The 21,320-nt window shown below is 52.7% G+C and overlaps 9 protein-coding genes across 10 annotated transcripts; 5 read left to right on the top strand and 4 right to left on the bottom strand.

The window, feature by feature from the left end:
• Window positions 1-745: 745 nt before the first annotated feature.
• PV07_02755 (uncharacterized protein) lies at window positions 746-3,304 on the bottom strand. The gene is made up of 7 exons (XM_016389386.1): window positions 2,920-3,304; window positions 2,785-2,862; window positions 2,625-2,730; window positions 2,460-2,570; window positions 2,132-2,407; window positions 1,519-2,082; window positions 746-1,468 (listed from the first exon to the last, which is right to left on the bottom strand). Exons 1-7 carry the CDS (start codon window positions 2,975-2,977, stop codon window positions 1,030-1,032), a joined length of 1,632 nt encoding a protein of 543 aa, XP_016251288.1. The 5' UTR covers window positions 2,978-3,304; the 3' UTR covers window positions 746-1,029.
• Window positions 3,305-3,394: 90 nt separating this feature from the next.
• PV07_02756 (uncharacterized protein) lies at window positions 3,395-4,663 on the bottom strand. The gene is made up of 3 exons (XM_016389387.1): window positions 4,385-4,663; window positions 3,812-4,231; window positions 3,395-3,725 (listed from the first exon to the last, which is right to left on the bottom strand). Exons 1-3 carry the CDS (start codon window positions 4,605-4,607, stop codon window positions 3,622-3,624), a joined length of 747 nt encoding a protein of 248 aa, XP_016251289.1. The 5' UTR covers window positions 4,608-4,663; the 3' UTR covers window positions 3,395-3,621.
• Window positions 4,664-5,170: 507 nt separating this feature from the next.
• On the bottom strand, window positions 5,171-6,589 carry PV07_02757. 2 transcript variants are annotated; one of them, XM_016389389.1, is made up of 3 exons: window positions 6,501-6,589; window positions 6,346-6,407; window positions 5,171-6,289 (listed from the first exon to the last, which is right to left on the bottom strand). In XM_016389389.1, the coding sequence occupies exons 2-3, from the start codon at window positions 6,400-6,402 to the stop codon at window positions 5,642-5,644; spliced, it is 705 nt and encodes a 234-aa protein (XP_016251291.1). In that variant the 5' UTR covers window positions 6,403-6,407; window positions 6,501-6,589; the 3' UTR covers window positions 5,171-5,641. The 2 variants fall into 2 exon arrangements, with proteins under 2 accessions (XP_016251291.1, XP_016251290.1); XM_016389388.1 differs by having other exon boundaries at window positions 6,346-6,589.
• A 174-nt stretch (window positions 6,590-6,763) lies between these two features.
• PV07_02758 (uncharacterized protein) lies at window positions 6,764-9,571 on the top strand. The gene is made up of 4 exons (XM_016389390.1): window positions 6,764-7,098; window positions 7,226-7,327; window positions 7,751-8,733; window positions 8,830-9,571. The coding sequence occupies exons 1-4, from the start codon at window positions 7,081-7,083 to the stop codon at window positions 8,867-8,869; spliced, it is 1,143 nt and encodes a 380-aa protein (XP_016251292.1). The 5' UTR covers window positions 6,764-7,080; the 3' UTR covers window positions 8,870-9,571.
• Window positions 9,572-10,187: 616 nt separating this feature from the next.
• PV07_02759 (uncharacterized protein) lies at window positions 10,188-11,008 on the top strand (the record flags this gene model as incomplete). The annotated part of the gene is made up of 4 exons (XM_016389391.1): window positions 10,188-10,208; window positions 10,279-10,413; window positions 10,466-10,569; window positions 10,624-11,008. The coding sequence occupies 4 exons, from the start codon at window positions 10,188-10,190 to the stop codon at window positions 11,006-11,008; spliced, it is 645 nt and encodes a 214-aa protein (XP_016251293.1).
• Window positions 11,009-11,794: 786 nt separating this feature from the next.
• PV07_02760 (uncharacterized protein) lies at window positions 11,795-14,031 on the top strand (the record flags this gene model as incomplete). Its single annotated transcript, XM_016389392.1, has 6 exons — window positions 11,795-11,994; window positions 12,053-12,389; window positions 12,437-12,620; window positions 12,816-12,859; window positions 12,908-13,468; window positions 13,522-14,031. 6 exons carry the CDS (start codon window positions 11,795-11,797, stop codon window positions 14,029-14,031), a joined length of 1,836 nt encoding a protein of 611 aa, XP_016251294.1.
• Window positions 14,032-14,870: 839 nt separating this feature from the next.
• On the top strand, window positions 14,871-17,030 carry PV07_02761 (uncharacterized protein). The gene is made up of 3 exons (XM_016389393.1): window positions 14,871-15,690; window positions 15,775-16,015; window positions 16,063-17,030. Exons 1-3 carry the CDS (start codon window positions 14,903-14,905, stop codon window positions 16,933-16,935), a joined length of 1,902 nt encoding a protein of 633 aa, XP_016251295.1. The 5' UTR covers window positions 14,871-14,902; the 3' UTR covers window positions 16,936-17,030.
• Window positions 17,031-17,775: 745 nt separating this feature from the next.
• Window positions 17,776-19,733, top strand: PV07_02762 (uncharacterized protein). Its single transcript, XM_016389394.1, has one exon. It carries the CDS (start codon window positions 18,243-18,245, stop codon window positions 19,086-19,088), a length of 846 nt encoding a protein of 281 aa, XP_016251296.1. The 5' UTR covers window positions 17,776-18,242; the 3' UTR covers window positions 19,089-19,733.
• PV07_02763 (uncharacterized protein) lies at window positions 19,351-20,887 on the bottom strand. The gene has a single exon (XM_016389395.1). It carries the CDS (start codon window positions 20,631-20,633, stop codon window positions 20,037-20,039), a length of 597 nt encoding a protein of 198 aa, XP_016251297.1. The 5' UTR covers window positions 20,634-20,887; the 3' UTR covers window positions 19,351-20,036.
• Window positions 20,888-21,320: the final 433 nt, after the last annotated feature.

The raw sequence follows: 21,320 nt of genomic DNA on the forward strand, positions 1-21,320 counted from the left end.
GCGTCTACTTGACGTTTGACCTGTGGTGAATATGAACGTCTGGGGACGAGTCAAGCGTAGTCTGCTGCGGACAGCGTCGTCGTTTGCAACTGTTGAACCGAGTCAAAGTGAGAACGCTCGGCAATGTATCGCTCAAACTCCGGGTTGGTGGAAGAGGATGCGAGCGAGTAATGTCCAGTCGCTGAACGAAGTTAATCAAAGGTACAGGGTCTTGCAGTGCTATGCAGAGTGGAGAGTTAAGGGAGGATAGGTGTTGACCTCTGATAAGGCACACGGAGAGAGAGAGTCGCGGTGTATTATGAGGAAGAAGGAGGTTGAGGATGGAATTGAACCGAACTTGGTGCGCCGGTTATTATATTAGCTGACTTGCCCCTTGCAACCGACCTTTCAAGCAGCTTTTGGGCACCTTCCCACTGGTCGGGCTGCGCAAGGGCAATCACATGAAACGTTCCAAGGTTGTTGCAGTTACCGAGCACCGGCGGCAGGGTGGCAGGCAGGGTGCGGCGGTCAAGGGGGTGGTTTAGGCGTCGGGCAGGCTCCAGGGCTTCCCCGCACCTGCTGATTGTCCCCAAGGCGCCTTTATCCTCCGCAAGTCGCTTGTCCCAGAGAGGTTTAAGGGCCCCTAACTAGCGCTGGCACGAGCCGATTCCCCTCATTTGATTTGCTAGTGGCCGCTCGGGCTTCGGTAATACTCGGGCTTCTGGATGCAGGTACGTGGCAACGCCTCCCAGGTTGGAAGGCAAGAGCTCGTGAAGCTACGCCATACTTGCAGACCAATACAGCCTTCATAAAATTGCATTAGGGGTCTTGTGCTTGTTCTGTAGGTGCACTCTAGAACATGCTCTCAACGCCAGTCCGTCTTGAACAATTCTGACCACTGTCTCTCTATATCCTCGTTGTCGTGGAGATCGTGTGCCGATGGAGATGGACGAGGATGACCTTAAGTTTCCTCCCGCCCTCCAGCTCTGTCGAGGGCAAGGGCATGTCAAAGCGCATCACTCTCATTCAACAGCTCTTTTCTGCGGCCCCTCAGCCTTCTGCATCAACGAACAAATCCACCTCGCTAGTGTCTGTGTCTGCTCTCCTCAGTGGCTTTTGACCCTCCGGCACCATTGCTTCATGCATGTTCATTTTCGACATTTGACTGTTCATGTGCGACATATCATTGTCATCATCCATCAGATTCGCTGTCTGCTGGTGTGAGGTCTGCTGTGGTTGTGAGTTTGGCTGCTTCGCGTGGCTCTCCGGCGGTGCTGTGCTTGGTGGCCGGGAATCGAAATCGATCAGATTGTCCGAGGCGTGCAGATGGCCGTGGCCGGATTGACCTGCTGCTTGGTGGGATGTACGCTCGTGATACTGGAAAGAGTGGCGCCTTGTGTCTTGTTCAGAGTTTTCAACTTGACCCGGAAGTATAGGAGCTATCGAAAGAATCCTTTCGATCAGCTCTTCCGGACCAGTCTTTGTATCCCTAACGAGGCCATTAGTCAAAGACAAGGATAGAGCAGTACACAAACTCACAGATGTGCATTGATAATCCACTCCAGATCCTCCTCGCCTTCTTCACAGGATCCAGGTCGTGCATCCACTCTTCGAAACAATTTAGGTTTCCACTCAACACCCAATTCTTCTCTTCGTTTGGCCTCTTCCCTCTGGCGATCTTCAATTTTTGCTTTCTCAGTGGTAGCAACTTCATGGTCTCTCGCGTGCACTGCCTGTATTGTCGACTTCCAAAGTTTCTGAGATTCGCGGTCTCCCTGTTCTTCGAGTGGCCGGGTCAAGGGCGGGGCGTGTTTGGCATGGGTGGCATCAAAGAGGGTCTTTTTCTGGCCAGTCTTGGTGTCCTTGATGGTCATCTCTCCGGACCAGTATCCAGACAATTCGTAGAGGACTTCTCCCGTCCGCTCATTTCTGATGGACCCTCCAATGGCATTGTAGGTGCCTCCGACCCAGCCCTTGGTCTTGAACTCAATGTCTGCGGTCAACCCATTTTCCGGACATCGCACATACGAATGGTCGCCCAATTCATATTTCATCTTACCGAAAAGAATCCCTCGAGCGTACATATTGGGTTGTGTTAGGATGCTGCTGCAATCAGAAACACAATCCAGTGAGATTCGGGATCCAAACATACTATTTTTCGCCGCCCTTGGACTTCCCTCGGTTGGTGAATCTCAGGTACGAAATACCTTCCATCATGCTGGCCGCCGAATTGCCCAGAAACTTACTGCGGGGCTTCAAAGTACCATCAACCCGAATATGGTGGTGCGGCGCCATGAAGAAATACGAAGACTTCGGTGGATGATGCGAGGTCTGCTCCGAGATGTAGTAGCCTCGCGTCTTGTCCGGGTATTCCCACCAGCAAGTAAATGTTTCCCCAAGAATCGGGTTCAAGGGCTTCTTGACGCCACTAGGAGATTATCAGCGTCGCCATTTCATCTGGAATGTGGAGGATGTCGTACGCAGGTCTAATGTGCCAGCCACTAAGATAGAACTTGACGACCGAGACAAATCGTTCAATCGGGTCGTCGATGGAGGGCATTGGGAGGAGTGTATCAGGATGGGCCATAAAACTAGGGGTACTCGTGAGTTGTGGTCCATATTTGTTTCGTTGGAGCAAACCATACTTCGTTATTCTTTCCAGCATCGATCTCTCCTCGAGGATGAAGGTGGGGAGGGTGATCCGAGACAGGTCGGCGCCCGGGCGCAACTGCGAGATGATGTGTAAAAGGACTATTCATGTCGTCAGCACCGCCATCTCTTCAGCGATTGTCGAGTTGAACCCACTGTTCCCCTGCTCGGGCTCGATAACCATAGTGTCCTCATCGGTGGCTTCTCGTTGATCCTCTGAGGAAGACCGATTACCTGAATCTTCAAGTCAGCCTGACGCAGTGACCGCGCATTGAGGGGCTGTGACCATACTTTTGGACTCGCTGCGATTTCGCAGCGCTCCACCTATCGAGTGCTTCATCTTGTCCATTATCCACCCTCATGCACGAGCGAGGATTCTGTACTGCGGAGGGGGAACAATGGGTAGAGCAAGGAATTGGCGGTGGTGATATGACGTCGTGGAGGGTCGGATATGGCGGGGGGGAAGAGATCAGGTTTCTGCTGGGCAGATACGAACGGTCTTGGAAGCCACACTGGTCGACGGTCAACTGCAGCAATCGAGGAGACAGAGTCAAGAGCTCAGTGACGACCGTGCAGGTTTACGGGGACACAGCTGGCAGATGAGTAAAGTATCTAAAAAAGACGCCTATTTCCACTCGAGGGGAATTTGCAGATTCTACCTGCGCGCGAACCGTTGTTCACTGGACAGGCGCAGCGGGTTTCCGAGCACAAGTGGAGAACTGAACAAAGCAAAAAATGCTGCGTCATCCGCATGCCGCAAATTGCAGAATCCCAAGGAGCAGCAGGCATCCGGCCACAGTTATTCCCGAGTCGCTGGTTACTCATGAATCCCTTGAATTTGGGAACTCGCCATCTAATGCTGCTCATGCTGAGCATCCCGGATTCTAGTCTTTCCCTTCAAGTGTATTCTATATTACCCTCCCTCGGTATGATGGCGCCGTCCCACGCAACGTGCTGAACAGCCTGGACCTACAAAGAACACATCTCACCAACTCAACTCATCGCTGCCATCCAGGTTTCGCAAGTAGGCCGATCTCCCTCTGTAACGGCTTCAATGAGTGTCTCCGGTGGTTGATGAAGCATGACGTGGAAATGTTCTGTCGCAGTCACAGATTAGGCACAACCGCTCATAGTCACCAACTCATCCTCAACCACGTTCTCGCCTGGGACAATCTCAACTCACCTAACGCATGTACGCTTTTCAAACTCTTCCAGTTCTTAAACCATACGATCCTTTCCCTCTCTATCCTCTTTCCAGCTTCTCCCTCACAAAACGTCTTTCGGATGAACTCGTCGATCTGCCTCGTCGCCTCTGGGGTCACCTCTCCCGTCTCCTCCACCTCGTCGATCTGAAATTTCGTCCATACAACGAGATGTTTTATCCCGTCCTCGACAAAGTACGGCCAGTCGTTGTATAAAATCTTGTAGTCGGAAGGATTGCTGAACGGTGCATCTCCACTGGGAGTGATGGTGGGCCAATTGAGGCGGTGTTCTTGGATGTATGAGAGAACAGAGCCGTAGGTTTTCTTGAGATGGTAGACATAGGCAAGGTAACCCCGGAGTTGGCTTGATGGTCGCTGGAATCGGTGAATGGTGTTCGTCCCTTGTGTGAGAAGATGTGTCAGGTATCATTGTCGTAGCTGAGTGTTGCCTTCATGCCAGATTCACGGGTCGTCCTCTGCTGACTTCGGATCCTCGCGACACTATCTCCTGGACCTGGCAATCTATTCGCAGCCTCACGAAAAGGAAGACTTACGAACTAGTTCCTCAACTTGTTGCCAAGTAAATCGGACAAATTCCTCATCTTTGCGGCTCAGGATCCCAATGTTCTTCTCACTTTGCCCAAGCAGATATGGCGGGCACTCTTCGGTCCACTGCTCCCGCGGGACATTGATATTCCACCAGAGTCTTGAGAGGTCTTGCTCTCTACTTGTGTCGGGCGTATTTTCCCGTGGTGTAGGATGGACCGAATGTGGCATTTCCTCCGCAAGCTCGATGTTGCCCACAGCCTGTACTCTCTAGAAGTTCTGTCGACTATTCCCTGGGTGTAGAGATTCAAATGGCGGATCTGGGACTTGAGGCATCAAGATCACAGCGAGGAAATGCTACACAGGGGTGTAACACTGACCAGCATCCCACACCTTTGCATGATTGGCCACATTATTCCACCATGAATCTTTCCGTCGTCACCAATTGCTCCGTTCCGAGTTTCTTTCAGTCTCTTTGATAATGGGTATCGACCATTCCGAGACATGAATACGGGTCATTGTAGCTGCTGTGCCTGCATTGCTCAACAGCAGACAGCTATCTGGCAGTGCAACAGCTCATGAAGAAGACAATCTTTTATTTACGAGAACACAACGGGAGGAAATTATGACCCGTGTGTCGAAGCGGAATCCTGACCTGCCTCAGACAGTACCACGGCTGATTGACTACGACGAACTCTGAAGAACCCCAGCCAGGGACATAGAGGACATCGAAACTCGTGAGCTACGCAGCTCTGAACTATGTAGTGTCTTCGGCAAAGAAAATCAACTGAGTAGCGTAAGATGATATGATCGGTCTCAAACTTCCTGTAGACATCTTCAAACAATCATCACTACACCCCTTCAGGAGCTAGGACGCCCATAGGGTTTCCGTCCAGCTTGACCCTAAAACGCAAAGAAGTAACCCACATCTTCCAGATTTGCAGTTTAGCAGGTCTCGTGTGTGTGAATTTGCAAAAAAGAGCTGCAGAAGGCGACTCTGTCCACAACCGTGCCAGCCGACATACGACGACATACTGATTCATGGCAGTGTTCGTCCAGTATTGCACATCGCCCCAGCGCTCGAGAATGCCGTGAAAGCAATAGCTTCATGACAGGGAATAAGCAGACACCGGCACATACTGAACAAACGGATTACCTTAGATCGCAGCTTGCAGCCTGACAAGAACAGCACTTGAAGGCATGGGATTTCAGAATCCATACTGCTTCACATCTATTCTCGTGGGATCGACACGACAAGATTGACTTCAGGAGCCGAGGACCCGCCGAACCTCATCGCCGTCCACACTGACCACAGTGACGGAGCCCTGTGCTAGAGCACCCTTGACATCGAGCCACGTGCTGGGGTCCACACATCGTTGGGCCTCCTCTATAACATAGGTGGTGAAGCCTGCCTTTGCCGATCCAAGAGCTGTATCTTTGACACAATAATCTCCAGCCAAGCCAACAACATAAACGTGGGATATATGCTCAGCCGCCAGTTCTTTTGCAAGGTCGTGACTTACTCCTCCAGCACCAAACGTCAAGTTGCCAAAGGAGTCGGAGAAGGCAGAGTACATTTCAACCCTGGAATCTTGGCCTTTCTGGACAGTGAAACGTACATTGGAGAGATCAAGTTCTGGAACGATCTCAGCGCCTTTTGTACCCTGGACACAATGGACGGGCCACAGTCTTTGCTGCATCGTCTCGTCTGGATTGTTGCCAACTAGGTTGCGCACGGTGACAAATGACTCGAAGGGTTTGTTGTCTGGGGCAGGATGGTTTGCCGCAAACGAAACATGGTTAGTTGGATGCCAGTCTTGCGTGGCGACTTTCAAGGCAAAACTGGGTGACTCAAGGAGCCTGTTGATCAGTGGCACAATTTCTCGGCCTCCCGAGACAGCGAGTGAGCCGTCCTATGCATATCAGCATCAACGATGAGTATGAAAGTATTCGTGCAGGCTTTCCGTACGGGCGGACAGAAATCATTTTGCATGTCGACCACGATGAGGGCGGGTCTGAAGGCCATGGTCGCTGGCAAGCGCAGATCAGTGACGGAGCCTAGAATGCCTGATGTCCGGGAGTCGTGCGAGAGTTATCTCAGTTTTCTCAAGAAGATAAGCGTACCTTGAAAAACTGGTTGACGATGGATTGATTGAGCCTAGGTATTCGCGATTGAGACCATGGAGGTGGGAGCGTGATGCGCGGTATTGAAGGTGATCACTACTTGTAGGGCTCGCCAGGTAGAGCCTCACTAGCCGCTTAACTAGCTGGGTTAGCCAGAGGCCCCCGAAGTGCAGGTCTGGTAAGGGTGTCCAGTGGCCAGGCCAAGCCTTGGTTTGCGGGCGTCGGGGTCATCACTTCTCTTGCTCTTGTGAACTTGCCATCACGCCTGATTCACCACCTCACATTCCATCACGTTAGATCGACTTCACTCTCCTTTGCAGTCCTTGGAATTTACTTGAAGAATAATCCGCGATTCTTTGGATGTACTATAAATGTCTAGTGAGAGGTGAATTCCAGCGCAACTCTAACCTGTCACGGCCTCGACGCTCTCAGTCTGCCGTAACTCCAGTCTGTTGACACTTCCTCCTCACTACCACCACATCTACACCCGGCGCCATCTCCCAGTTGCGCAGACTGGCACATCAACAGACTTGAGGACTAGAGAGAGCTTGAACAGCATCAAACTTATCACCACCGCAACATGTCCAAGGCTTCGGTGGTGAGTGTCTCGCATCTTTGGTTCTTGGCTTCACTCTCGTCTTCTTGCCTCGCCAAACGAGACTCAATCCGTTGAGCGCAGTCTGCCTCTGGGTCCATCTAAAGGCTAATCATATCACCTGCATCAGGGCGACGTCTATGCGAAAGTCATAAATGACGTCTGCGAGGCGTCACGGCAAGACTTTGAGGAAGGCGGTGTTGAGCTGGCTACTCTTGAATTGCTGAGATCGGTAAGTCCCTTACAGCCATCGACCGCACACGACACTGTATCTTTTCCATCGCCAAAATCATTCCCCATCAACACTCAGGATGCCGTGCAAGAAAGGTACATGGGAGGAGGCAAAGACAAGGAATCCTTTTGTGTGAACATGGGACGGCGGGTTCGTCGCAGGCAGACGGCAGCGCGCTGGGTGGGAGGAGGGCGAGTGAGCGAGGGCAGCGGGCGAGGCGAGGCGGGGATCGGAAGGTTCTTGAAGGCGCCCCCTTCTTGACCCATAGCCTGTTTTTATACGCCTTGGACGCCACCGCCGCGCACCACATCAGCCCACCCACGTGTCCTGCACTAGTCCCTTCTGGGCTTGTGCACCCAGCGCATCCCCCGTTTCCGTTTTAGTATGGCGCTTTGGCTGGTATACTGACAAGTTTCGCTACAGGAATGGCAGAAGAAGCTTTCTGGTCTCAAGGTCGCGCAGCTTCCGTGGGATCCTCCTCCAGCTCCAGCTGTTAAAGAGCAAAGCACGGTTCCCAGCAACGCGAAACCCACTCCTCAAACGCTACCAAGCAATGGAACCAATGTCAGCACTCCTCCATCTCAACAGGCCGCCCCTTCAGCGCCTGTCATCAAGACCGAAAACAATGCACCCTCCTATCCTATTGAACAAGTAGCCCCTCCTCCTCGACCCTATCAGGCACCCTCTTTCCAGCAGGGTCAGCCCTTGACAGCTCGCGATCGAGCGGCCATGAATCTTCACCAGAGTTTTGGTCAACGTGCTGGACCTCAAATCGCCCAACTTCAATCCGGCAATCCACCTCGTGTACCCATGCAACCATCTGCAGCACCCTCGAGCAACTACATCAAGCAGGAAGACTCTGGTTCTGCGTTCACCGATATTCAGGACTATACCGCCGACATCAAGCCTCCACCACAAGCCACAGTCAATGCAGGCCAGACAGACGGACCGTGCGACGCTCGTGACGACTGGGAGACAGAATACGCTCAACGAAAAGCATTCGCTGCTGCTCATGGTGCTGAAGCTGATCGTTTGATGCGTGCTCACTTCCATGCGAAGCAACAACAGCTCGAAGGCGGTGGTCTTCTGACACCTCTCGATGAACGTACAATTCCAGGCAAAGCTATTACCCGAAACCTCAAGGCAATTGTCCCGTCGGAGACGACCACACATACCACCAGCATCAGCCGCGCACAGGGCGATGCGACAGGTGACGATGATGATGGAGATGAGGATGAGGATGCCATCAACTCCGATCTGGATGACCCTGACGATCTGGCTGCAAACGAGGAGAATGGCGAGAATACGGATCAAGTCATGCTCTGTACCTATGATAAAGTTCAGCGGGTCAAAAATAAGTGGAAGTGCATCCTCAAGGACGGTATTTTGAGGGTTGAGGGAAACGAGTAAGTCCTTTGATTTCGATTTCTTTTTGTTCTGCTGTACTTCCTTGGATCGGCTACTTGAGATGGTAATGTGATACTGACCTGTTCTGCAATCAGGTACGTTTTCCACAAGGGTCAAGGGGAATTCGAATGGTAAGGAGAGGATGGACACGTCGGGACATCCCTCGGCTAGCAAACCATCGAATCGAAGGAATGCTAGCATAAAACACCTTGCTACTCCAAAAGCCTCTACGACGTAAACAAGTCCTCCGTCTCTCTCCGAGAGCCGAAAAGTGAATATGGGATAATGACTGTACCATCCAAATCGGCCAACAAGCACCACATCGATCCAGCTACGGGTTATGTCGACCGCCTTTTGCCATTGTTCTGATGACGCACGGCGTTCTTTTGGATTTTACAGGTTTCCCTGGAAATCGAAATGGATGAGTCGTGGAAGGAAACGGGCTCGAGTTCCAGCAGGACAAGCAAGTGGACTGATTGACTTCGTTATCCTTTTCTTGCCGCGGCTGCCTTCGGAGGAATTGCTGTGCTGTGCTGTGCTCTGCCGCGTTGCGTTTGTAATCCTCTCTTCTTCTTCTCGCACTTTTGACTGGGTGGTCCGGCACAATGCTTTCAACGCAAGAAACCTTGGTGGGGAGGCCGGGGATGAATGAGCTTATCTGCAAATATTACGAAGGATAGGTAGTGACAGCCAAATGCCTCGTCTGGTAGAGGCAGCCGGCGTAATGAACTCTGAGATAGAGCTACAATGCCAGTTTCTACCACCACAGAGAAATCAGTCCTATTATCAGGTGCTAAGCCCAAAAGAAGTTCCAGTCTTGTCGAGTCCTTCAATTCCAACAGATCGTGATGCCCAGCCTTGCATAACGATCGTGTCGGTAAGACTGAAAGGATTGTGGGCTTGCAACGAGATATATCCCCTCTGCTATGGTGACAATTAAGCAAATATGTAGTGAATGCTATGGCTCGAGATGGTGCGCTGTGTGTGTCGCAGGATGGACTGTCTTCGTAAAGTTGAGGCTCCGGGGGTTAGAGAAGCATAACTGCGCTAGTAAGCAGATACGGACCGCCATAGAAGCCAGTCCGGCGAGACATACACCCCTACTGCGCACTTATGACGCGCGCCTGGTGTTGCAGCTGGTGGGCAGCCACTGTGGCAGCCTGTCGCAGCTGACGACCACTTTCAGGTCACTCTGTTTCGACAGTGACGCAACAAACCGGCCCACACAATTCCACCACCACTACCACTGGTCGCCTGCAGACTGTGGCCTTTTATTTCTTGTCTGGTTTCCACTTGCAATTCGTGTCCTCTCTGCTCTACAAGTACTACATCCCAATACTTTGTGCCCTTGAATCGCTGTCTCTGCGCACTCTGCTCTTTGACATCGTCCCTCCAATACCCCTAATTCTTGCAAGATTGAAAGCAGGAATCCCATCCAAATCAATTCGCCAACATGACGCTCTACTACAGCCTGGTCTGTCAATCTTCCCTGTGCTGCTGTGTAGCAGCTACCTCGGACTACTGAAGCTGACAAGTCTTTACAGGTATTCATGCTTCTGGTGGCGGAGATGGTCTTGTTCTTGGCCCTCATCGTCCCGATGCCGTTCACAGTCAAGCGAAAAATGTTCAACTTCATATCCGAAAGTCCTCTCGTAGCCAAGATACAGTATGGGATGAAGGTATGCCACATTTTCAGCCCAGATGACCTGAAGTCGACTGACACTCCACAAGATCACCTTCATCTTCATCCTCATCCTATTCCTCGACAGTGTCAACAGAGTCTACCGAGTCCAGGTTGAAATGGCAGCTTTATCAAAGGACACTACTGGTGCAGGGTATGCCACAAGATCACATCTGGCTAGCACAAAGATCATCACTGACGGGAACAGACGTGCAGCAGCAATAGGTTCTGAGCGGATGGAGGTTCAAGCCCGCAAGTTCTATTCTCAACGCAACATGTACCTGACCGGCTTTACTCTTTTCCTCTCCCTCATCCTCAACCGCACATACGGCATGATCCTTGATGTCCTTCGCCTCGAAGAGAAGGTCAAGATGTATGAAGGCGACAAGCGCGCTGGCGGCAAAGAGGGAGAGAAACTCAGCGGAGAATACCGGGCGGACCAGATTGGTGAACTCAAGAAGCAACTTCAAAAGAAGGACAAAGAACTTGAGGCAATGAAGAGTCAAGCGCAAGGTCTGCAAAAGGAATACGACGAACTGAGCGTCAAGTACAACCAAATGAACCCCAGCGGTGGCGACAAGAAGAGCAACTAAATGTCCACCCAACGTATGGCCCATTGGTCAAAGATGAGCTCCAACTTGAATAGAGTCCGCAGTTGGTGCTCGGAGGCTAAAGCGCTTGCTTGCGGATACAGATGTCAAGCTCAAATGGTGGCTGGAGGCGGAGTAAAACTGATGGGAGGCGGCACAGGAAAACGACCGTGGATGTTGCATCTCACCGAACCTGACAGGTGAGATAATTGGGTTTGATGGTCATCTGCTAAAGGAGGTCATAGGAAAATAGATTCTAACTGTGTGGTGGCTACACCGCCAGCAAACACATTGGTGCCTTGGATTTCATTGGCTCGAGCAGATCCATGTCGGTTCAATTATCTCGTCGTTTTCCAGAGCGAGCATCGGAGCAAGCGGTTATGACCATCTGCCGTGCGGAGTGGTCCAGCCTCACAAGGACATTGACCAACTTCTCTTGCATCCTGAATGACGGGGTGGCTGATCCGAGAATGAGGAGTTCAGAGTCTAAGAATGTGGGGAAGCCAATGACGTCTATCCATTGACCTCTCTTCTCCATTTTCTTTCGCATCTGTTTTGATATACGGCTAATATCAACTGCAGCTCGGGGTCAAATCCACAATGCCATTCCCAACTCGATGCCGGACACTGTCCGACAGTCACGGCATTAACGGTCCCTTGTGCGACAGACCAGACCGACTCTGCCCTCAGAATAAATGAAAAACTCTGTGTCCTCGAAACGATCCTCTTGATTCCCTCAACCCCCTGAGTTCCCATACAAACGCTCGGTTGGAGAGTCTACAGGTAAAAATGCATTTCCTACTTTTCATTGCCGCCTCCCTGTCAGCGAGCTGCTCTGCCCATCCTCAGTACAACCCACAACCGTATCCACCTATCCTCCGTCCTCGTCAAGCTTCGACTGGAAACAGCTCTTCGCTACAAGTCGACCTTGGCTACGAGGTCTATCAGGGCTATACTAACTCGACTACGGGATTGAATGTGTGGAAAGGGTACCTAGCATCTGAGCCGCTCCCATTCTCAAGGACCCCAGAACTGATTACAACTTAGCATCCGGTTCGCAGCACCCCCCACTGGCTCGAACAGATGGCAAGCTCCTCAAGCTCCTCAAACAAACCGTGACTCCGTGATCCAAGCAACCCAATTTGGTCCCATATGTCCGCAGAACCAGGATACAACAAATACTCTCGTGCCTCTCAACAGTACAGGCTCGAGCGAAGATTGCTTGTTTCTCAATGTATACGCGCCGCCAAATCCTTCCAGCCCACTCCCTGTGCTTTTCTACATTCATGGCGGGGGATATGGAAGAGGAAACGGCCAGCAGGACCTGTCGGCTATCATCAATGCTAACAATAACTCCTTCGTTGGGGTGACCATCCAGTACAGGGTTGGGCTTCCAGACTATTTCTCCGAGTCAAGGCTGACCTATCTCAGCTTGGTGCCTTTGGGTTTCTTGCCGGAGATGAAGTCTTCCGGAACGGCGTGGTTAACGCTGGCTTACTAGACCAACATCTTGCGCTGCAGTGGGCTCAGCGGTATATCTCCTTGTTTGGAGGGGACCCCAACCACGTGACGATAGCTGGGCAATCGGCAGGTAGGCTCCTAACCCTTCAACCTGGTATTTCTTGTATCAAGAGAACGTCACTGTCGGATTTTCGTGAAGGTGGTGCATGCTAACAAATTTTCGCAGGGGCTGGATCCGTCATGGTATGTTGCTCGTTCAGACGAAGGAAACACAGGCAGTGCTCCCCTTAGCGAAACACAACTATCCAAGGAGATCAACCGGCACTGACTCCGGAGTTTTAGCTGCAAGACATGGCGTTTGGTGGCTCCCTTGGCCAGGCGCTCTTCAGGAATGTAAGGCACTAGATCCAGGACACGCTGTAAGAGATCTGACAGAGCTAGACGATCGCCTCATCGCCGTACCTACCCATGCAGTACGGATATAAGGACTGGCAGCCTTCGCAGGCATATTACGCCTTTGCGTCGATGGTGGGTTGCGCACCCACCCTGCCCTATGGTGCTCATCCAAATACAATCTTTGACTGTCTCGTTGGTCAAGACTCGGCCACGCTACAAAACGCAAGCGCCACATTGTCCGAGTCTGGAAAATATGGGACTTGGGCTTTCTTACCGGTAACAGACGGCATCTTTGTCCAAGATCTTCCTAGTCGCCAGCTCTTGCGTAAAGAGCTTAATGGACTAAATTTGCTAGTGAGCAATAACGCCCTTGAGGGACCGGCATACACTCAACCCAACATTACGACCGAGGACGACCTGGTGGCATGGTTGCAATTGACGTTTCCGCTGTTCACAAACGATGACATTGCAAAGGTCCTTCTCTATTATCCAAGTTCGAATGACTCAACGAATCCCGATGCCCCATTGTATGCCTCTTCTGGTACCGGGCTACCGAGTTTCATCAACCAGAGTAGCGTTGCAACAGGGCAGCAGCAAAGAGCTTTTGTGAGCGCAAAACGTGGGATTTGAGCACTCCGACGTTGCTGATTTCTATTCAGGCTATCTATTCGGAGACGACCTTTGTATGCCCCTCGTACTGGATGGCAGAGGCGTACAGTGACCATGGACGCAACTCGTTCAAGTACCAATATTCAGTGCCGATTGCTGTTCATGGGACCGACTTGACAGCTTACTTTGGACCGCCAACACCAAACCAAAGCCCGGACTTTGTTAACGCAGCTATGAAGATTTGGGGCAGCTTCATTACGTCGGACAACCCATCTATCCCCAGTGCTGTTGCCAATGGACTTTCGTCTAACAGTACCCTAAGCAATCCGGCTTCGGATTGGCCTCCTTTCAAGATGTACTCGCCCTACCAGATCAACCTCAACGTTACTGGGGGTACACCGTTCGCGTTCAATTTGTCCTACATCAAGGCCAACTTGACAGAATACGGGGAACCGGGCCTAGTGAACAATTTCACGCTAGTCGATGCATATACATGGGAAGCCGGAAGAGGGTATCGCTGTGACATGTGGAGGAGCTTAGGGGCGATCGTGCCCGAGTGAGCAATTGATTGCTATGGACGCTCTCGCAGAAAAGGGACAAGGTAGTACATACTGTAATCGCAAACGGAGAGAGGCAGGAAGAGCTTTTGCCCGTTCAGGCAGCCTTCAAGTCTTGCTTGGTTGTTTGCCCTTTTTGCCAGCCGTTGTAAAGTACATGCCCCCGGCCGATCTCCATGCTGGTCAGTAATCGGGCTCCTGGCAAGACATGGACGTTGGGCAGGCTATGGTGCCAGTGAGAGGATAGTCATGACGTGGAGATGGACAGCTGCTTTGCAATGCCTCGGTGTTGATTTGACTGGTAGGCTCGTGCACGTGCATCAAGGCTCGTCGAGGTGTGGCTGCGCCGTGTTGCCCTCTACCACTACTGCATGCTTCCTTCGATCTAAACTTTCTTTTCTTCCTGCGACTTACCACTTCTGTCCCTTGTCCATGTTCAACGCAAAGCCCCATGGTCGCCATCAGCGCTGTCATCGCTCCAACATGCTTCTGTTCGACCTGACTACGATCAGATAGGCAGCTCCAACACCGATCCAGAGCAAATCCGGGCGCAGCCGACCCGGCCTCTGCCTTGAGCATGTCCGCAGCCTCGCCATCAATTGGCTCATTTCTCCTGCCAATATGCAGTGGGAAGCTTGTCCCCTGAACCTTAGGTGGCTATTTTTTGCTTGACAAATAGCATCTGCGATGGCCATCGCGATGGAGGAAGCGTGGCACGCCCAGGGTAGAAACCTTGCGTCAGTTGGAGTTGGAGATCCCAGAGCTCTGAGCTGTGAGCTCCTTGAAAAAGAGCTCGCCCTCCCCTCAGGTGAGAGAGTGTGAAGGAAAAAGGTGAGCACCCAAATTCACTCTCTTCCACGAGCTCTCCCACAACATGTTGCAGTTCCTTGTGTTTGCCACCTTGATTGGTGCTACACTTGCTAGCTATGGTGCAAATCTAAACTACCGCTCTCCGTCCCTTCACCATCCTGCTCTCGGTATCTCTGTGCGGAAGGTCGTCAAGCGACATGTTGAGAGACAGTCCCCGCCGGCCTCCCAGCTCAACTTCACTCATGGAGTTGCTTCCGGTGACCCATATCCCAACAGCGTAATTCTGTGGACACGATGTGCTCCCAGCTCAGACGACGTCAAGAGCAACAGCTCCACCAGTGGTTTTGTGCCGCTTTACAATCCTGTCCCTATCTACAACGACACCGACGAGGGGAAGCCACCCTCCACTTCTCCTGTCTGCCTGACCTGGAAGATCGCTACCGACAAGGCGTTGTCATCTGTGGTCGACCAAGGAACTGTATACACGAGCTCGGACGTCGATTACACGGTCAAGGTTGAAGCTTCCAACCTGCAACCTTTCACCCAATACTACTACCAATTCACAGTCTGCAACAGCAGTGTTTCTAGCATGGTTGGCAGAACCAAGACGACTCCCACGGCCACTGACAATGTCACTGGAGTCAACCTGGCGGTCTACTCTTGCAGCAATTTCCCGTTCGGTTTCTTCAACGCGTTCGGGAACCCTGTCCGCAAAGATTCCGTCGACTATGTTATCCATCTCGGCGACTACATTTATGAATATGCCAATGGTGAATATGGGTGGGGTCAGACTATTGGTCGTGTCCCCTTGCCGGACAGAGAGATCTATACTCTCTATGATTACCGCAAGCGGTGAGTGGTTTTTGACCCTTATAAGCTCAAATGGATCCTATTCTCCCCTTTCAAACGACCGCACTGACCTGGCTCGCTCGTTAGTCATGCCACCTACAAGACCGATCTGGATCTGATTGCCAGTCACGCAAACTTCCCCTGGATCGCCGTCTGGGATGATCATGAGGTTGCCGACAATACCTACCGTGATGGCTCCTCAGAGCTCAACAACACCGAAGCGTCTTTCATTGAAGACGGTGGCGTCTCTGTTGATCAAAGGAAGATGAACGCAGTCCGAGCATATTTTGAATGGATGCCCATCAGACAAGTCGAGATGGGTGATGATGTAAGACAACGTGTTCGAACAGCAGGCCGTTCTGACACTGGATCTAGCTCCGAATTTGGCGATCCTTCTCGATCGGTAGCCTCTTCGACCTCATTATGCTCGATACTCGCCAATATGACCGCTCCATAACCGACCTGTACTGGAACACAGACTATGTCCACGAAATATCGAACGATGCCGGTCGATCCATGATGGGCTCTCGCCAGGAGAATTGGTTCTATCAATCCCTGATCAACTCGAAGAACCGTGGTGCAACATGGCGTGTCATTGGGTCCCAGACGGTCTTCAGTCGTATCAATGAATCCGTTGCCTATGGCAACGTCGATCCTCTCGATTATGATGCATGGGATGGGTACCAAGCGAACCGCAACCGCACGTTTCAAGCGTTGTACAGCAATAACATTACCAACAACATCATGCTCTCAGGAGACAGCCACGCAAACTGGGTGTCTGACCTTGTGTGGTTGGACAATCACCCCTATGACCCCGCGACTGGCGCAGGAGCTATCGGAGTTGAGTTCGGCGGCACAGCCGTTTCGTCCCCGTCGCCGTATGGTGCAAACATCTCCATCGCGAAAAGTGTCCAAGCCAGTGAGTGGCTTGTCGGTGCCAACCGCGAACTGCAATGGCAAGAGATTTACTACCGAGGGTATTACGAACTGCACATCACTCAGCAGCAGGTCAACGCGTACTATTTCGGAATGCCGACGGTGGTCAGTCGCAATCCTAACGAAATCTCGCTGGCCAACTTCACCGTCATCAACGGTGAGAACAGGCTTCATCGCTTCAACGGCACAGTGGTGCCCAGCCCTGTGGAGAACGGCTTTGTCAAATTCGGCCATACCAAGCAGACCAACATCACCAATGCGACCGATACTGGTCTTTATTTCATCAGTCATGCTGGACTGGAAGTGCTTTGATTGCGGTGATGGGGCATTATATGAAGACGTGTCGACAGGAGGGAGATGTACTTGCGTATAGATATAAAGACAAACGCTGACTGCCTGAAACTATGTGGTCACTGAAATTCCAGTTCACTGCGCCATATCTACCGGATCACTTCAAGTGACTTTCCCAGAGTTCTTGACACACGCAGAGGAAGTGAATTCTATTCAGACTACTGTACGCGCTACCTGCAGGTAAGTGTTGTCAGAGACGGACAGTCCGCGAGGCTGAATCTAAATCCTAGTTTGAATTAACGCCGATGAGTAAATTTTTTGACCCTCAGTGCCTACTACTGCCTGCCAACATCACTGCTTTGTAGTGGGAAGAGTTGAACAGTAAGAAGGTCGAAACAGCCTCACAAGGCTGACCTTGTGGCTTGCACATAACTCAGCCCGAGACCCTGCCCAATCAAAACGTCAAGAGGGTGATTGAAATACGGAGCCTTGAGCTGCGTCCTTCCCAGAATGAGCACCGCCACAGATAACAGGTTGCCACGCCCATTGCCGTAACCGCAACGTACACATCTTGCCGCAAACTTCTTGGAATCCGTCCTCCGCCCCGTGATCGCCAGGACACCACCGCCAAGAAGAGAAGCCTGGTCCTATTCGAGTCCGAGGTCCTGGACAGAGCGATACCGCCCTACGCAGTTTGCTGGGCTTACCTGGGCTGGGCTGGGCTGGGCTGGGCTAGGCTATGCTAGGCTGGATTTGGGAAAGGCAGATCTTGCGAAGCACCGTCACCCAGGAGGCAGGCGAACATTGAGAGAAAAAGTGAAGTGATTGGGCCAGCGAGCGGGTCACCGAGTCACCAAGATTTGCGTCAACGACATCTCCAACGAGCAGACCAGACACACACGCAGACACAGATACTGACACACACTACAGAGCGGAGAAGTGGGAGAGGGATTCCGTCACATTTTGTTTGTTGTGTGTGCCTTGCCCTGCCCACTTTGACTGGAGGAGTCACCCGATAGTGACAAAATACCACCCAAAGGGCCGTTTGAGAGAGGGAGAGAGAGAGAGAGAGAGAGAGGGAAATATTCTCTCTTTCCATTCTTCTCAGTGTTGAGATTTCTATTACTTTTCCGATTTCCTTTTGACACCCTTGGGTTTCTATCTCTCGCGGGAAGAACGAGAAAATCGAGGATAACGGCAGAACCACACGATCACCACTGCGGCAGCAGACAACGACGACGGCACCAGTGCTTGTCTCCGTATCCCAGCACGGGCTTCTGTCTCCCTTGGACATCCAGAGACCGTCAGACACAAATTCTCACGACAACATGACCATGTCCTCCCCGCCTGAGGTATTGGCTTCCTCCGTGCCCCGGGTCGGGGTCGGGGTGTTCGTCCTGCACGCCGACCCCAATGACGCCGCCCAACCCGCCGCGCGATCCACGGCGCAACGGCCCAAGTTTCTCCTCGGCCAGCGCCTGGGCTCGCACGGCGCGGGGACCTGGGCCCTGCCCGGCGGACACCTGGAATTCGGCGAGTCGCTCGAGGAGTGTGCGGTGCGTGAAGTGCGCGAGGAGACCGGGCTCGAGGTGGAAAGGGTCGAGTTTCTCACCGCGACCAACGACGTCATGCCGTATGAACCGTCCTCCAAGGTCACGACGATGACGCGGGGAGCAGAAGGAGATGAAGGGGCCGTGGGCGTGGGCGTGGGCGTGGGCGGGAAGCACTATGTGACTATCTTCATGACCGCGAGGGTCAAGACGGCCGCCGTCAATAACGACGACGATACACAAAACAAGGCCACAGCGAAGGCCACGGCGATGCCGCAGGCGAAACTGCTCGAGCCCGACAAATGCGCCGGCTGGGAGTGGGTGTCGTGGGACGACCTGACGCGCTGGGCCAGGCCGCAGCTCGCGTTGCGCGACCGCGAGGGAGGCCCCGGCCCCGAGGCCACGGCAGACACATCAGAACCGCACCACCCGCATTCGGCATCCGAGAGCACAGCGCGAGATCAAGGCATGGCCAGCTCGGCACACGCGGAGGAGCAGAACGGCGTCGGTGTCGTGCGAGCACATGGCTCGACGCACTTGCAAGGGAGGACATCCCGCACGTTGTTCTTGCCCATGATCTCGCTCCTGGTCCAGCGGCCTGGAGTGATCCCCGGCCAGACCTGAGACGGCCGCGCCGGGAATTCCTTGTCAGAGGTCGGCCTCCATATTCCCCCCAAGATGGGGCGCCTCTTTGAACCAGCTTTCGGCAACGCCTAAACATCGAGAAAATATACATAACATGTCGAGAAACGCCTCGCTGGCCAGAGCAACAGAACAAAGCACAGCACAACGAAGAATGCTTGCAGAACCTGCCTGATACACGCGAGCGAGAGCACGTTTTGTGACAGGACGTCAGATGGGGAAAAAGGAGAGTGGACGGATGCGGATGCCATTGTCTTCTCGACTCCTGTGTAGCCAGAATAATGCAACAAAGATTTCCATCCCTTCAATTCGCCAAACCCTCTCTTGCCGCTTTCTTGTCGATGCTCCCCTTTCCGCCAAAGCAAGCACGTCCAAATCACCCCCCCTGCTGCGCCGCAACTCCTACCAACATAAGAGGCTTCAACCCATGCAGGATATCCAAAATGCAGAACCGGGGGCGATCCGATGCAAAAGTGGCTGTGATCTGATTTCCTCGACCAATAGTCCGTCCGTCACTCGTTCCTCGTCGCGTCGCGTTGGTTCTTGCTGAGCAGGCCGTCACTTCGTCAATTAAGTCATGTTTGACAGATGGCCTCAAGGCTGGAGACTCCCTGTGGCGTGCACGCTCCTTCTCAATTCATTATACAAATTCATTAGGGGGTGTCGATCTCGCCACCGATCGCTATGTGCATACCAAGGTCTTACCGAAGAATAATAGTGAGAAAAGACTGCTGGTGTTGCGTCGCGAAGTCGTAATTCTGTGATTAGTAGAATCCAGGGATCTTGTGGAACGTGATCCCTGCGTGAAGAAGGCCGCCGCGATCACCCAAGTAATCAAGGTTCGTGGTGCTGATATAGTGCTAGGCGTCTGTTGGACCCCCCCGACCGGTGGGTTGGGGGGGAAGATAGCCTCTGCCTGACTTCCTTGGGTCATCGGAGCATCTTAGAAGGGCCTGAGGGAGCTTGGATTTTAGGCTCCAAGGTCCAAGGGAGACCGTTGCCTAGATGAGATGGAGTCTGTTCGGCGGCGGGTCTTATTGCTCGGGGTGACTGCTGCTGGATATTCTTGGTGCTGGGGGATGCATTCGGTCTGGGAGCACCAGGTTCCACCTTCAAATTGGCATCTGCTCGGCCATGAGGAAATCCCGAGTCTGAACCGTTTCTAGGTGAAGGAAGCTTCGCGGGCGAGGAAGCCGATGTGTTGGCGGAGGTGGGTGTGGCAGGCTGGCTGGTAGATTTGTTGCTGGACTTTGTGGGTTTGACGGGGAAGAAGGGCTCGTCTCTCCGTCTTATATACTCGCGTGCCGAAGGGGAATTGTGATACAGGACCGGCTCGGGAACTCGAAAGGAGTTGGACTCGGCCGCCTCGGCGAAGGCGCGCTGATATGCAATCTCACCGTAGGGGTCTTCGATGGGAGCGGTCCTGTTGGCATAAGCCACATCTGGTCGATAGCCTCGTGCAACCCATGGGTGATTGGGATCTCTCGGGGAAATATCGCGAAGGTGGTCGGCGCGCCTTTTGGTCATCGCTTGACGTGGTTTCCTTTCCCCGTCTCCTCGATCAGGAGAGATGACGACGATGACGACGATGCTGACGATCACAAAAGGGGATGAGGTCACCGGGAGATCGGGAGAGTGTGGGTTGATGCTTGGGTGAGACGGGGAAAGAAAAGGCTGGACGGGGGGAGACGGCCGTTAGATGGATGATCAATAGTTCACAGACGAAGCATCTGGGAAAGCAATGGGTTTTTTTGTTTTCACGGCCTTGATGTGAAGGGAGGGGAAGCTGAGGGTTGGAAACGTGGACGATCCCGTGGGAACAAAAGGTCTTTCACCGAGTTTGAAGTTGGGTAAAACCTTAACTGGAACATGGGGGGGATCCGGGGATAGGACCATCGCCCAATTGGCTACCAAGCTACCGTCTAGGCGAGGCTGCTGCAGGCGGGAGCTGGTGGGTGCAGGTGGATTGCAAGGGTGGGCTGCAGGCTTGGGTCTTCGACTTGTAGGTGGTGCAGGGAGGAGACCTGCTAGGCGCTAGGCGGGTAGGTGCTGCAGGTGGACCAGTGTGGACAGCAGGTGCACCAAGGGCTGCAACCATGGAGAATTTCCAGCCTGGCAGCACCGGCAGCCCGTCCCATTCTACCTTCGAAGGGCGCCGGGAAGCACCAGCAACCACCTACAAGTACAAGTATTTCACGGGCCTGGCGAGACCAC

This window comes from Cladophialophora immunda (genome assembly GCF_000835495.1).
Source record: "Cladophialophora immunda strain CBS 83496 unplaced genomic scaffold supercont1.2, whole genome shotgun sequence".
Classification (NCBI taxonomy): Eukaryota; Fungi; Ascomycota; class Eurotiomycetes; order Chaetothyriales; family Herpotrichiellaceae; genus Cladophialophora; species Cladophialophora immunda.